This window comes from Pocillopora verrucosa, chromosome 2 (genome assembly GCF_036669915.1).
Source record: "Pocillopora verrucosa isolate sample1 chromosome 2, ASM3666991v2, whole genome shotgun sequence".
Taxonomy (NCBI): domain Eukaryota; kingdom Metazoa; phylum Cnidaria; class Anthozoa; order Scleractinia; family Pocilloporidae; genus Pocillopora; species Pocillopora verrucosa.
In genome coordinates, this window is record NC_089313.1 from 3,611,320 (window position 1) to 3,627,480 (window position 16,161).

At 36.5% G+C, this 16,161-nt stretch overlaps 2 protein-coding genes across 2 annotated transcripts; one reads left to right on the plus strand and one right to left on the minus strand.

The window, feature by feature from the left end:
* Window positions 1–114: 114 nt before the first annotated feature.
* LOC131773268 (superoxide dismutase [Mn]) lies at window positions 115–2,744 on the minus strand. Its single transcript, XM_059089257.2, has 3 exons — window positions 2,467–2,744; window positions 2,091–2,194; window positions 115–928 (listed from the first exon to the last, which is right to left on the minus strand). The coding sequence occupies exons 1-3, from the start codon at window positions 2,713–2,715 to the stop codon at window positions 511–513; spliced, it is 771 nt and encodes a 256-aa protein (XP_058945240.2). The 5' UTR covers window positions 2,716–2,744; the 3' UTR covers window positions 115–510.
* Window positions 2,745–3,881: 1,137 nt separating this feature from the next.
* On the plus strand, window positions 3,882–15,647 carry LOC131773257 (signal peptide peptidase-like 3). Its single transcript, XM_059089244.2, has 14 exons — window positions 3,882–4,022; window positions 4,137–4,243; window positions 4,378–4,455; window positions 6,844–6,938; window positions 8,073–8,192; window positions 8,605–8,689; window positions 9,703–9,815; window positions 10,216–10,322; window positions 11,191–11,262; window positions 11,580–11,668; window positions 11,855–11,900; window positions 12,591–12,720; window positions 13,249–13,358; window positions 14,169–15,647. The coding sequence occupies exons 2-14, from the start codon at window positions 4,218–4,220 to the stop codon at window positions 14,238–14,240; spliced, it is 1,143 nt and encodes a 380-aa protein (XP_058945227.1). The 5' UTR covers window positions 3,882–4,022; window positions 4,137–4,217; the 3' UTR covers window positions 14,241–15,647.
* Window positions 15,648–16,161: the final 514 nt, after the last annotated feature.

Here is a 16,161-nt window from a genome sequence, read left to right on the forward strand (position 1 = left end):
ATTAAGCTTGTGAAATCTACAACATTTTGATGACATTATGCAACTTTTTTGCAAGAGGAACCCCTACCCACAGTTGGAAAGTATGTCAGAAAAAAGCCAGTATTGTCAACAAGGTAAGGAAAAATGATTCAATTTTATTTTAAATTGCTGAATTCAGTGACTGTGAATTTATGAAAATCATACATGTTAACTGCAGATAAAGTCGTGAATATGAAAGCAATCTTCCCAGTAATGAACACTACTTAAGTGGTAGTGAAAATAACGCCAGAAAAACTTCAGGCTTGTACAAAATTTGAACCCATGACCTCTGCAATACCAGTGCAGTGCTCTACCAACTGAGCAACCAGTTCCCTGTTGACTTGTTAGCTCAGTTGGTAGAGCACTGAACCGGTATCCTAGAGGACATAGGTTCAAATTCCGTACATGCCTGAATTTTCTCCACTGCTGTTCAAGTAAGGTTCATTACTGTGAAGATTGCTTTCATAATAACATCACCAGTCAAAGTTGCCTTCATAGTTCTTCATGTTTAGCTTCCTGAGGCCACCACTCTAAAAGCTCACTGACAGCATCCCAGTTGATAACATTCCAAAATATCTGTACATATGCTGCCCTGCGATTCTGATGCTTCAGATAATAAGCATGTTCCCAAACATCAATGACCAGGATGGGCATTAAGCCTTTCTCATTCAACGGACTATCTTGATTTTTTGTTCCGCTGATTTTGAGCCTGGTCTCTTCAACATCAAGGCACAACCATGCATACCCTGATCCAAACAGGTTCAAGGCAGCCTTCTCAAACACTGATTGAAAGTTAGAGTAACTTCCAAAGGATTCATCTATCATCTGGGCTACCTTGCCGGATGGCTTTCGCTCTTCATTGTTAGGATTTGGAGACATGATTGCCCAGTAAAGAGCATGGTTCACATACCTGCCAAGAGGAAAAAACAAAGTCTGCTTTTGAGCTTAGTAGCTAATTAATAAATCAGCAGTGGTTTTGTGTTGTCTGTTCTCTTATCAACAACAATACTTAACTACTACTGCTTGTGAGTTTGCAAAAAATTTTGACCTCTGTGATGACTAATATGGTTGTTGATTAGAACACAGACCACCCTAAACCACAGTTGATTTGTTTTTTACCACAATAATGACATTTCTACTTTCCCTGGATGAGATATTAGACTATTCCAAGTTACTCCCCCCTTGGCATTTTGTCAGGTTTCCTTGACAACTTACACATACCCATTTATACTCCTGAGTGGAGAGAGTGAAGAAAAATGATCCCACCAGCTCTGGAACTTTGAATTCTTGATCTGAAGTCCAGTGCACTAACCACTGACCAGAAATTATAATGATGATTAAATAAAACTATTTTAAATTCTTCAGAGAGGCAAATTTTGTTATATTCATGAGAGAGCTATTTATCAGAGAAGAAGAATTTATATTTCCGAAACAGTAAGGATCAGTAAATGACAACCAATGGTAACCAGTGAAGATGGCACAGGAAAGCTTTTGGCTTGTTTGAGAAAACCAAAAATAGGCTAAAACCTGGTTGTTTCAAACTACAAAAGTGGATGACCAATAAGAAGGCGAGAAACACAAATGAAACTGTATTTGGACAGGAGCCCATTACCCAGAGCCTCCATACTAATTGTACCCTTGAGTCAACACTGTCCTGTATCTTTTTATTTTTAGAACTGAGATATGTAGGGGGTTCTACAATTTCCTGCAAAAACATGCTGACGTTCACATAACACCCTAAAAAAATTGACGGTCAAAGACAAAAAGTGACCTCTATTCTCTCTCTTTAGTAGAGGACCACAGCTCTCTTATGATTGGCTATTATGTAAACACCTGCAAAAAAACCCCATGAGAGGTGCTTCTATGAATAAAAAGATACGGGACAGGGTTGACTCAGGGTAATTATGGAAGACGGAAGCTCCAGGTAATAAGCTCCTGATTTGGACCAATAAGAATAACACATGAGGTAGAATCTCTCGATTTGTAGAGCACTTGTTTAGATTTACATAAACTCTCTTGCACAAGAATTGTAAAATAGTTCTATGTGAAGATACAGTTAAAACTTAACTCACCCTCCACCATTATTCCTTACTGCCAGCTGCCACTGATCAGGTACAAGATCAAGATTATTCAGAATAGTCACAATGGGTTTTGAAGACAACTGCGAAATGTTTCCCTGAAAGATATTTGAGGAACAAGTCAATACAGCAATACCTTGGAAAATTTTAATGATTCCTGCTTTTAAAATTTATATAAATAAAAAGGTTGTGGATTGACACGACCATCCGTTCTTTTTTCGGCAATGAACCGTCATCAACCCCCCCCCCCCCCACTCTATGTCTCTACGTCAATATTTTCACGAAACCTAACATTTTCTTGCACTACTCTAGTTCCAAAGAATGCAATCCAGAATTTAGCAACTTTGTAATCTGTGCCTTTGGTACTAACCGATTCTCTCCAGCTCTTCAAGGCTGCATTTAGCTTTTTCGTGTAAGCTGCGTGGTGACCTAAATGATGCACCCTCACTGTCGCTTCATCGATGAAAGGTTCCAAACCATCATAGTTGTACGGCAACTCTGGAAGAGCGTATTCCTCTTTATATTGAATAATTTCTTCGTAAGGTGTTATGCATTTGATACTGCCAAAGTAAAGGACGACAAAAACAATGAAAGATGCAATACGTTTGATGAGGGTCATGATTAAGTGCCTAACGCAATCTCGCGCGGTTTGAACAATGTCAATCGACTGGGTTTGAGTTCTTTCGTTCGTCACCGGAAGTAATGATCAGACTATATCGGCTAAGAAAACTAGGAACCTACGGACCCTTAGGGATTTTTGTTAACCTACGATATACTTAAAAAAAAACACGTTGGACTTTTTAGTTTCAGGTAATAAATTTCTAGGAGCAACTTCAGAATACCCCGCAACTCATTTACATGTCATTGAATAAGAATAACGTCTATTGTGTTATGCCTCGATCTTCAAAGCCTCCCGACACATGTAAGTGAGGCGGACCAAAGTTGCGGGGTATTCTGAAGTTTAGCCAATTTGTAAAATATTCAGGATACTTTATTTAGTTATTTATGGATTTTTAAACACGAATTTTAAAATAGTACGATTGATTTTTTGCTTTTGGAATGCTTGCATAACCTTTTATTTTTTGAGCTAGAGCAGAATTGCGCACTTTAAAAATAATAAAAACATGCAATATTGCTATGGAAATTTTGGGCCGATTATTAAGTCATTTCCACTGTTCTTGTCTTTCAAAGGAGGTAAATATCATTTGTATTTCCAGGAAACACTAGGATACCATTCAGCGTACGCCCTGGGAACTTAAAGCAGGAAAAAAAATTGGGATTATAGTTTTGTGACAACGCTTATATTCGCAACTCACGCTGTCAAATCCAAATTATGGTGCCAACTCAAACAAATTTTTAAAACTTATAAAATACTCCATGTTTTGTTTTAAGCCAAATATATCCAAAACTTTTCGTACATTGAACTTAACAATAGACAAGATATAGCTGGTTTGCAGGCTGGACAATAGAGAGCTGAGCCATCTGCGTTGCTTTGTTCTTCATTTCTCACGAAAGCCCTTCCACTTATTTTGCAAGGCCCGGCTAGGATCCTGACCTTACTCATGTTCGGAGCATTTTTTGAAAGAGCATTTCCTTATTCCAAGCCAGCACGCTAATATCAGTTAGCCTTATACTCCCCGCTTTCGCGTTCTCTTTGGTGAAGAGAACAAAAGAATGATGACAAAGCATTTTTTTTTGCTTTTGAACGTTTTAAAATGTTTCTAAAATTAGAACAATAGATCAGGAGATACCCGAATGGTTACCCAGCATCCTTTGCAAGTGTCAGTAAATAACAACACGATCGATTTCTCTCTTGCACCAAGTGCTTGCACGGATGTTTCGTTCTGGACAGACAGCTGATGCAACTATTTAAGTGTAACCATCCTATTTTGAAGCTGCGTGACAGACATAAACTCTAAAATACAGGTTAAAAAGCTGATTTTGTGACAGTTCATCTTTTATTCAATGCGCAATGTTGTTGTTTCTTTCGAAGATGGGCGAATTATGGACTTAGTTCCACTATCGTTGTTTTTCATTTAGGCACAAATCACTTATCCAGCTCGTTACAGAAGCTTTAAGGAACGTTAAATGATGAAGATTTGAATATCCTATCAACTTGCCATGGAGGAAGAAGAAGAACCGCAATGGTAAGATGTTTCTTTCGCAGTTTTTAAAACATGAGTGGAAAATTTTGTGACGCGAAAACAATACAACAATACTCGGTCCAACGCCGTCTACACGTGTGAGCAACCATTTCATCCACATTTTGTTTCTTTTTCAGGATCTACATGTTTACTGACACTTCAAGAGTTCTCACAATCGTTATATCCATATTACTTATCGTATATGGCAGTTTTAGGTAAGCTTTCTTTACGAATTCATGTAATTTTGACGAGGTCTATGTCGATGTCTTCCTGACTGAGCGTGACAACAGCGGTGTCATAAAAGGTGATGCCACCTAAATGTTCGATTATGACCGGAGAGACCGATCTACTAAAACGGTGATCGACCCTAGAATCAAACTTTTTCTAACAGCTCTAACCTAGATTTTTGCTGGTGGAAAGCTTAACTTCGACTCTGAAAAGCTACTTCTTTTCAAGCACATAATTTGTATCCCAAGGTGTCCATACTAAAAATACTGACTCTCTCAAGTAGGGTTAAAATAGTTGATTCTTATAGAGATCTTTTGATTGCAAGTAACGACTTTCCTGTTTCGGTGCCTTAGTAGGATTTTCCTAGATAATTTAATTTAAAAAAATTCTGTCCAGCAGAAATTCTTTGTTGTGTTTATAAGAACAATTAAGACCAATCCTGAGAAGTTGAAAATGCTAATTATCTTTTTTCTAAATTTACTTAACCCACATAAGCAGTAGCTTGGCTTAGATAACAGGAGAGAAACCTGTTTGATAAATATTACAATCTAACTTGCCAACTTCTCTCAGGTTTTTTAAAAAGGATTGAAAAAAATTTACCCCGTGACTCAAAATTTTAGATAGTCATGCATTGTGGTAACTATAATATTGCTCATTAGTGTTTTTTTAAAACCTTAGAATGTAAGGTTCTGCTATAATTATATTCTCTAATCTGTTTCCTTAATGGGATTACACTTATAAGTTGTGTTTTTAATAGAACCGCATAAAAGAGATCCTATAAAAACATATTTGTACAATGTTTAAAAGGGTAATTATTAATAAAAGTGAAAGCCATTCAGTGATGGTCACATTGTATAAATCATTTAAATCAATTTTCTTAAAATTTAGGAACAAAATTAGTTTTGAGATATTGGAGGCCAGTTCTTTACAATGATTTAACTTTAGAGTTGAATCTAAATATTTTATTGGTTTACACAATTGGTGCATCTATAATCGACAAATCCTGGTAAAGCAGCCTTTTGATAGGATGAAAAATAAAACCTGAATTGTTCAGACTGGGATATCTAGTTAAGATCATATTATACTGTCTAAAGGTTGATTAAACAGTAAATAGAATCACTACATAATTGAATACTTGAGATTTCATTTTGCCACAGAAAGATCAAACTGTTTTCAGATTTACAATGCAATAAGTTTTGCTGCGCCTGACTGAGAAAGATATCTAAACCTGCAGCATTTCGTACGGTACTCATTTCCTGACAAAGTTTTAGTGACTTAGTCCTAAGTGTGAGCCATGACATTAAAAAAGTTAGAATCAGGCTTTTACTTGGTGTAGAAGACACAGGTGGTGTAAAACAATAGAGAACAAAAGACAAAAGAAAGAGGAAAAGGATGATAACAAAAGGTTAATTAAGTGCTATTCTATTGTGACATGTCCTGGGTCTTCTGCATCAAGATGGAGCTAGATTTTGTTGGCTATGCAATGCCATCATCACTTGACCAGCTTTGTTTCAAGATTAACATTTAATTACTGTTACAAGGTTTAACAAAAATTTTTCCTCTTGAGGAATTTAAATCTCAAACTTTAATTACAGCTAAGTAACTTGCCATAAATCACATACGAGTCATGCACTTGAGTCCACTTGAATTTTGAAAGTTAACAGGCTAAAGGGACAACTAATTTCAAGTGCAAGATTAATTGTATGTTACTTATTATAATCTGTATCATGGCTATAGCACATTGTTAACATTGTGGTGAGTCTTTTAAAAAAAAAAATCAGGATCTTCCACCAGTGAAACTTGAAGAAAAGGCAGTTTAACCCAGTTTAACTCCTATGAGTGACCAAGACAGAATTTCTCCTTACAATATCAATACAATATTAACCAGATAAGTGATGAGAATAAAGAAAAATATCCATTTGAATGGTGATAATTAGTTGATCCGATACTAAATTATCTGAATAACATCCCAAGAATTGTATGATTGACAGTAAGGGGAATTACAAATTTGATCTGGTAGTTTGAGGGGTAATCACAAAATCCAGGATAGGTATTCTATTGTATGCATCCTAACATCAGTATCCACATTCTCTATACTGAGCTTCTTTAGCGGTTGATCATTTCTTTTATTCTTGTGACCTAACTGTTTGATTCAGGGTTGATGTTGTAAGGAGAAATTAGATGCTAGTCACTCCAAGGGCTTAAAGGCTTAATTTAACTCTCAGGTTTGCCTAAAATGAGAAGAAATCAACTGGCTTAAGTTTAAAGCAAACACACCTGTTGTCCAGCACCAGCTGAATGTTACAAGTGACTACCGCAAAGCAAACTATCATATTAGTAACCTCTGATTGTCTTTATCTCCTCTCTTGCGACAGGGCTTTAGGGTTGGACAAAACATATAATAATTCAGAAGATCCAGAAGATGAGCAGTCAAACCAGAATGATACACCTTTCTCAAGACTTATGGATGGTAAATATTAAAAAGTGTAATATTATATAGTAATCTGTCTAATCACTCCCTTCTAAAAAGCCTCTTAAGTTTTTGGTTGAAGGAGAAAACTTTTGAGACTAACTTAAACTATGAAACTTACAGTAATTATGCATCTATCAATTTGAAGCTTCAACTCACTGAGTATTTAAACTTTTGAAGATGGTTTTGTTCAAATTCCTGCCTCTGGGGCAAAAATTGTGTTGAAATGCCTCACCCAAGTGCTGTATTTGATGGTCAATTTTTTGTAACAGGTATAATCCAGGATGGTTACTTTCTACACATTGATCAAGCCTTAAAATCTAGATCTTTTAGACCTTTCCTCTGACCCATTTGTTGTAAAAGTGAACTGTTTAACTTAATCACCTCCGCACTTTTATTTTGCTGGAAAAATTTTGGCACTTCCAGTGAAAATTCCCCACCCAAGCTAGGCAAGGTTCAAATTCCCCACCCAAGCTAGGCAAGGTTCAAATTCCCCATCTTCTGGGCACAGACAACAGTCAAATATCCATGAGTTGTCCTCCCCTCCACGGGAGGCAGGGTGTGAAGCTACAAATTGATGTGTGCATTATGATTGTATTCATTTGCTAGGAGATTGAAAATTAGAAAAAAGCTGAGAGTGTGTTTTTCCTTGATCCCAATCTTCCTCCTGTTCCTAAAAATAATCTTTACCAAGCCACTCTGATAGAATGAACTTAAATCAGTAAGAATGTAAGATACCAAAAATTCTCAGTGGTCTGGACTGTCATTGATGTGTTTAGGATAGAATGAAGAAAGTGTGGATGATGATAAGTTGGTCATATATTTGTGTTTTGCACAATTCCCCTTTCATAGTACTGTTGGCTTGGTGTAATTGTTGTTCATTAAAAGAGCTGTTACAAGGCTATCACTTTTATTTCTTCCTTCTGAAAACCCTGTCTTGCTACCTACGTGTACATGAAGAAGTGATTGACCCTGATCATGATAACTTCTGCTCAGGTTGTTGAAACATCCACCACAACTACCAACAATAGTCCTTCTCAGGACTAACCTCACCTGGGGGATCAGACTACCTGTTCAAATGAAGAGTTATATCACTTTTTCCCCTTATTTTAAGTTTTTTTCTTTCATTTTTAGGGTTCCAGACCATCAACACTGCCCAAGCTGTATTCCTTCCAGTTGGGGCCTCGTTCTCTCTTCTTGTGATGTTTTTCTTTTTTGATACTCTTCAGTTTTTCTTTGCACTGTGCACAGCTGGTTAGTAAGAACTTTGTGATGCTTAAGCACAGACATTTTTGAAATTGTGTATGGCAACCAAAATGAGACTGCTACTTCCTCTTTTATTTTCAGTTTCACTTGAACTTGTAAACCAGAAAGGCCTTTTTTTTAATATTTAAAACTTAATGCTTCAGACAAAAGATCTGCAGCGAGCACCATATTAGATATCACCTTTGGTTGTTTTCCATGTCTTAAGGACTAGCTAACCATGCAATAAGTCCTCATTTAATGTAGGCTCACCTTTACATTGTATTTTATCTCAGCTGTGTTTGTCTGAGAAAGTATTAGTATCATTATTGAGTATTATTGAGCATTTGGGAGAAATTAGATGCTGATCACTGACTTTGGGAAAAAAGGGTTGAACTAATATGCATGTGTTGTTACTTTTCAGTGCTAGCCATGGTTGCTTTTTCTTTTGTGCTTTTACCTGTTTGTCAGTTTCTTACCAAACCCTGCTTCACCAACAATAATCAAAAGTGAGTATTGAGAGTTAACCCTTTACACCCTAACATCAGTATGCATATTCTCCTTACTGTTCTCTATACATTTCCTGAGGTGCTGACAAGGAGAATTTGTAACAATCAAGAGCTTCTTTATTTGCTGATCATTTCCTTTTTTCATATGACCTTACTGTGTGATTCAGGATGATGTTGTGAGGAAAAATTACTTGTAGATGCTACTCAATCTTAGTCCAAGGGTTAAGATTGAAAATTAAATAATGCATCTAATTATAATTGCTAGAGAAAAATATTTTCTAGATTAAAATTCTGATAGTAATTGATAGCCATCTCTCTCCAGATGGTAATTTTTTGGTGATTTTTAAGACTTTCAGAACTGAATCTTTTCATCCCAAGATTTAAATGTTTTTTTTGCACATTTGTCTTCAGATTTGAAATGAGAATTAGTTTGAAATTAAACAATATTCCCTATTACTTGATAGTTTTCTTATTATCTTTCTGCTGGAAAAATGGTGTCAGCAATATTGTAACGAGAGAGTCTTGATATTCACTTCTGGGAATGAAAAGGTTATAATGATTGAAATTCTTACAGCCTTTTCAATTTTAAGTCAATTTGGTCTTATCAGTTGAGTTGATAATGTGAATTAGCCACCATAAAAGAGTTTCTTTAGCAAGGTTCTGACAAAGAGCTAAGGCAGGTAATGTCAGCTTTAAAAATTCTTTATGGTGGCCAATTTACATTTATCAACTTAGCGGATAACACCTACCATAATTATCTCGCGATGTCCCTACCATCTCAGCACAACAGTTTCTTCAGAAACTAACTCCCTTGTTTATTCAATATAATTTGTCATGGATCCAGCTACATCATTTTCTGAAAATTTTCCATATAGTCTAGTGGTCAAACTTTAGCTTTAATTGGTATAGAGTACAAAAATATCATTGAAACTCAATAATTTTCCTTGTTACATGTAGAAATACAGCTTCGCACGTTTTGATTTGAGGGTTGGTTAATTTCAATTTTATTGCAGGCTCTACATTGGCTTCTGTGGACGATTTACACCAGCAGAAGTTATGTCACTTGTGTGTTCTGGTGTTTTAGTTATGGTGTGGATTGTCACAGGACATTGGGTTCTCATGGATGGTATGTTTTTTAGACTTTAAACTCTACTAACTGACAAGTATTAAGTGCAGTCAACTAACAAATTTGTTATCAATTTAACAAATAGACTCCATGTTGCTGTGTGTTTGTTCAGTGATAGATTGCAGGTGACATCAAAGTGTATCACAGAGGCACTGTGGGCTGTCTTGTTGCAAATTCACTAACTAAGATCTACATGATAACTTTGATATTTTACTTTTATTAGGGATCATCATGATAATAATTGTTATAACAACCTATTAGTAATAACAAAATGTTAGAACTTCGTAGTGCACAATGATACAGAGTTATGTCAAGGCAGGTCTTTTTTTGTCCTTGAGAATGAGACTGGTAAACCTAATCATTAAATAACATGACTTTGTTTTCTGTTTTTCTCTTTCAGCATTAGCCATGGGCCTTTGTGTTTCCATGATTGCCTATATACGTTTACCAAGCCTTAAAGTGTCCACTCTTCTGTTAATAGGCCTCTTAATTTATGATGTATTTTGGGTAAGTTAATTCCAAGTAGTGGGGATACAAAAAGTGGATCAATATCAGTATCTGGGCAACTGCCCACCCTACCCCTCCCCTAACCCAACATTAACCTCAACTTGTTGTCAATTGACTGTTGTTGAGTTAGGGGAGGGGTAGGTGGGCAGTTGCCCAGATACTGATATTGATCCCAAAAAGTTATTAGAATGGGAATGCAAATTTAGCTATGTACATTTCATGAAGTGGCTCTTCTTGTCCACTGAGTCCAGGTCAATTTGGAATTTGGAATTTTGGTTTATGAGGAGAGAGGAAAACTGGGCCAATAGGTCTCCAGTTGTTAGATGAATTCAAAATTTTTGGCAATCATACAGCTCCACCCTCATTGTTATTTCATAGTTCCATCAGCTTCTCCAAGTTTTGAGAATGTAAATGGGAATTTAGCAAAAGACAATCCAGGAGCTGGCTCTTCTTTTCCACCATCTCAATGTCAAATCAGAATTAGAATTATGAATTTTCGTTTCTGTGGAAGGAGGAAAACTGCAGGACTTGGGGAAAAACCCTTTAGGAGGATGAGAACCAACAACAAACTTAACCCACAGGTGACACCAGGTCTGGGAATCAAACCTGGGCCACAATGATCAGAGGCAAGGGCTCTCACCATTTCCCTATCCCTGCTCCCTGTGTGTTCTTGAATCAAATATACCTTTTGATTTTACTTATTAAACTGTTTTTTGAATTATAGTCATTTAAGGACTGATTTGCACTGGCACTGCAAGAATGATCATGTATCAGTTAGATGTAATGTTTGATTAAAAAAAAGTTATTTGATATGGGACAATTTTATGATTACTTTCTAATAATGGCTGTGCAAATTTTGATTTTGCAGGTTTTCTTTTCAAGTTACATATTTAAAGCAAATGTTATGGTTCAGGTTGCCACACAGCAGGCCGCTAATCCTGTAAGTAGTCTATGGGCAGAGAATCCAACCTTCCTATTTTGGCCAGTGTAGCATATGGCATTGTCTTAAATATGACTGACATGAAGAAAACTCAACAGAGATTTATTTACTGACAATATAAGTAAACTCGGCTGTGTAGCCAAACAATCCCTGACACAGGTGTTGCATGAGTAGGAGACTGACAAGTGTGACAATGTGATTTCTTACATCATACACCACAGCCAGAAACCTTCCGTCATCCTTTCCCAAATGATGAATACATCGATTCTCTGTTCTTTGGACACTGACCTTTTTTTTTTTTGTATCTGATTCTTTAGGTGTCTATAATGGCAAATAAATTGAAAATGAATCCAGTAGGAAATATCTCTCCACAAATATCTCTTCCAGGAAAATTAGTTTTTCCAAGGTGAGTTTTAGATAGCATTGTCTCAGCAATCTCACACATTGCCACAGGCTACCCATACCTGGCAAAAGCTGATCATGTGCTTATTTTGTAATCTTATCAATACTTAAAATTGAATATTGTTCATACATAGTGCTACTTCTTTGAGAATTTTTATGATGATTAATTTTTTTTTTGTTTTTTTGTTAGTATGCAAGACAGAAGCAGATTCTCCATGTTGGGACTTGGAGATATAGTAAGTAAAAACATGTAAATGATTTTTTGCAAGGAAAAGTATACCATCATGTAAATGGAAAAAAAATCACAATTTTGACCTGTGAATGACGACAAGAAACAAACTGATCCCCACAGGTCAACTGCAGTTAAAGAAATTGCAGAAGAAGAATTAGAAAAATTGAAGCTTTGCTAGGGTGCAAACCCATAGCAAATGAGCCAGGAAGTGTCATGTTTGGATTTAAGAGGCAAATTTTGGTGTATTCTATTGAGTTCTGTGTTTCCTCTTAAGTTATCTGATGGCATATCATGGTATTAGTGCGATAAATCGTATCTTGACCTGATAACAATCTTATGATAATAAGTAACAAACTAATCCATACCTTGGCAATCTCTTGGATTGTAAACTATACTTTGCTAATTAACCCTTTAACTCCCAAGATCTAGTTGTTAATTCTCCCCTCTAGCTGCTACACATTCCCCTGCATATGAGTAACTAGAATTTGTTGTCAGATCAAGACAACAACTTCTACCTGATTAGTTTGAGTATACTCACTACCTGTTTGCATGGTAATATATGGATATTCTAGGGAGAAGTTATATGTTAATCTCTTTTGGGAGTTAAGGTAGCCTCAAATACAAATGGATAGGTTTTTTTTTTCATTTTTAAATTCAGTTCTGGACCTAATTTGTTGTTTGTTATTTATAATAGGTTATGCCAGGCCTTCTCCTGTGTTTTGTAATGAGATATGATAAATACAAGAAGCAGGCAGCCGTAGCAGCAGACACAGAACAAGCCAGAGTAACATATTTTCATTGTTCTCTTATTGGATATATTGTAGGTAAGTTTTTGGAGAGCTCAATGGCTCTGTTAGTTCCCTCAGAACATCTTGTAAAAGAATCTCTCAAAAGACTAATAAATGCGTGGTTGCACTTATGCTGCTATGACACTTTACACCCTAACATCAATATGCATTTCCTCCTTACCGTTTGCTACACATTTCCTCAGGAGTTGACAAAGAGAACTTGTTGTAAAACTGAGAGTTTTTTTAGTCGGTTATCATTCCGTTTATTCTAATATATATTATTGTTAATCACTCATAGGAGACAAAGGGTAACCAGATTATAAAAGACAGAAAAGATAAACTACAATTTTTACTCTATAACTTTCTGTGGGGATTCAATAATATAGTATAAACCTGTGACACTTTTTCAAGCATATTTTTTTGTTGACACGATAGGAACCAAATCAACATTGTGTTGGTTGCCCATAGTGCAGACGACCTCAGTTCCAATGTTACCATAACATAAGCAACAAATCAAAGTACTGGGCAGATGATTGATTGATTGCTTTTTTTCCTGTTAAACAGGTTTAGTGACGGCTACTGTGGCATCTGAGGTGTACAAAGCTGCCCAACCTGCGCTTCTTTATCTTGTTCCATTTACGCTTCTACCAATTTTAGTTATGGCTTATCTGAAGGTATTTATTATTTTAATTAATCACCTTCCTTTGATATACCCGTTGGATGTCACATTTAAGATGAACTTTGTGTGACCAGGGAAATAAATTAATGTTTAATTGTTTTCAGTCATTTTAGAGCGCTTTTCGATTGACTGTCCTAAAACTAAAACCAAAGTTATCACAACAGCCACGGTAAAAATGTGCAAACTACCCAAAGCGCGGGAAGACGCGGACGACCAAGTCACGATTGTTTTCGTTTGGCCTCTGATTGGTTTAGAGCACGGCGAGAGTTTTTTTAGACCAATCACTGACCGAAGTAAGGCAAAATCAAAGCAATCCCGGAATACTCACGCGCTTCATTCGACACCCAATTGGAAATAACTTTATTTTACGCTAACAAATGAAGAAATGTAAAATGGTTTCCGTGTTTACATAGCCTGATGTAAACACGCGGGAGGTTGGGAGAACACGAGATAAGCGTAGGAAACCACGACGCGAAGCGTAGTGGTTTCCAGCTTATCGATTTTATAAAATAGCTAATGAAAGAGGAACGAAAACCGTGTTTACATACGCTCATGTAAAATGGTTTTATGGCCAATCAGAGCGCGCGTACTATTTGAATCATTTTATAAAATAACTTCTTACTCGGAAGCGAGTGCAAAATATCAACCTTTCGCAGGCTAGCATCGCTCAGAGCCTGATACTTTCCCGCGGGCGAAAAACCGAATGAATTGCTGCAAGGTCTGTGGAACACTAATTTAAAAGAGGATTACATACTTTTGGCAAGAAATGTTGTTTATTTTTTAATTTTCTTTTCTCCCTCCGTAGGGCGATTTACGGAAAATGTGGCAAGAACCCTTTGTGGTTGCTGGTGCGAAATTTAAATTGCTGGAAGTATAACACACGTCAAAGCCTAGACAGAACATTCAATATAGCGAAAAGATAGCGTCAAGATGAGTCAAGTACTACCATGTTACCGATAGAGCGCTTTCCGATCGAGTGTCGTAAAAAAATCAAGACCAAAGTAATTAGAACAGCCAAGGAAATCACCTTTCAGAGCTCAAAAGTAAAACCGACCAAACGCGGGAAAACGCAGATGACCAAGTCGTGATATATTTAGTTTTGCATCTTATTGGTCGAGAGAGTTGCGTGAGTTTTCTGGACCGATCATAAAGCGAAGTAAAGCAAAAACTAATGAATCCCAGATCACTTTCGACACTCAGTCGTAAATTGCTCTACTGTATCAAGAGAACAGTTCTTTAATTTGCTATTGATGCAATAGTCACTTGATGTCCCAGTAAAGTTTGGAAGCTTGAGCTGGAGGTTGGCTAAAAGATGGAAACAGCGAACGAACAAAAAAATCTGCGAAGGAATCTTAAATAATAATTTAGAGTATTCATATGGTACTTTCTTGCTTTGCATAGAATGGAACTTTCATTCAAGAAACACCATTAGGTGTTCAAACTTGTTTAAGAAAAACCTTGCAAAAATGTTTCAAAATGTACTATAAGGTGGACAGAACAGAGAATGGAATTACGTTCATTAGCCATGTCTTTGTTCTCCCATAGATCGATAGGAAATGACATTCAGTGGCAGAGCGCGTAGTATTTATTTAATTGTGTTATTCCCAGATTTTTAATAACTAAATTTGATTGGCTAAATGACAAGAAAGGAACGTTGCTTTCGGTTAGGAGAATATCAACAATTTACCTGAAATGACCAGGGAAGATTATCACGAAAGATTTCTTTTTGGGAGACAATGATGTATGTAAAGAATTTATAAATTGTATCACAAGAAGGATTATCTTGTACGAAATCACTCTCAATTAAGAAGATAAGTATTGTGTAAAGTGGACATAATGTATGAATTTCTTACGTTCTTGATTTAAGCCTCTTGCTGTTTCACGATGGTGGCGACTGTCGTGTGTTTTGTTACTTCTCTTTCATAAATTGCCGTATGTTTACAGAAAGCGTCTTGCTAGCGCACCTAACTCAAAAACAGTCCATTGATAACAAGTTATGGTAAATGTTTGGTTAGGTAGGGGTGGGTATGTAGTTGTTCAGATACTGACACTGATTCGCCGTTTCTAAGCCTGTTTGTTCTCAAGTGTTTTTCGTAATACCACTACGAGTATCGAGTGATAAAGAGATTTATGTAAGCATCTCAAACAACGGCTGGAAGAAATAAATTTGTAAGTGGCCGGCTTGTAAATGGTAGGCTTAGCGTATTTATTATGTGAAAAGCTTAAGCATCAGTGTAGGTTTTTTTTTCAATGGGTAAAGTAAAGTGACCCGAGTGATTCGTTGTTCAAATTCTTTGTGTCTTTCTGATACGTTATGCCTTTCAGCAAGGTACGCTACGATAAGAGAATGAAAACCCTTTGGACCGGTTATTATTTGGTCGGAGGATTTTGATTGTGTCGCAATAAAATCCACCTGACTCCCCCCCTAAGGCTAAGTAGTCTCCCCCTTTATACTCTGTTAGCGAAAGCTGATCATCCCCGTTCCTCCTTGTAAACCAAAATCGCTTCTGATGTGAGAATGAACCCATATAGACGTAAAACACCAGTAAATCTTCGAGGGAACTTGCAAGCATAATAAATCACCAACAATAGTAACAACAGCAAGTCGTTGATACAACGTTGAACAACTTTCTCATTTCATCCAGGTTTTATTTCGTCCTGTTTCGAAAAGCCGAAATAATTTCACTTGAAATTTGGACAGTCATCTCCTGTTTCATTAATACTGGCCTACAGCGCAAGCAGTTTTCGGCATAAAAACGTGTGAGAAGAATTATGACGGTTCCGGTGAAACCACAACC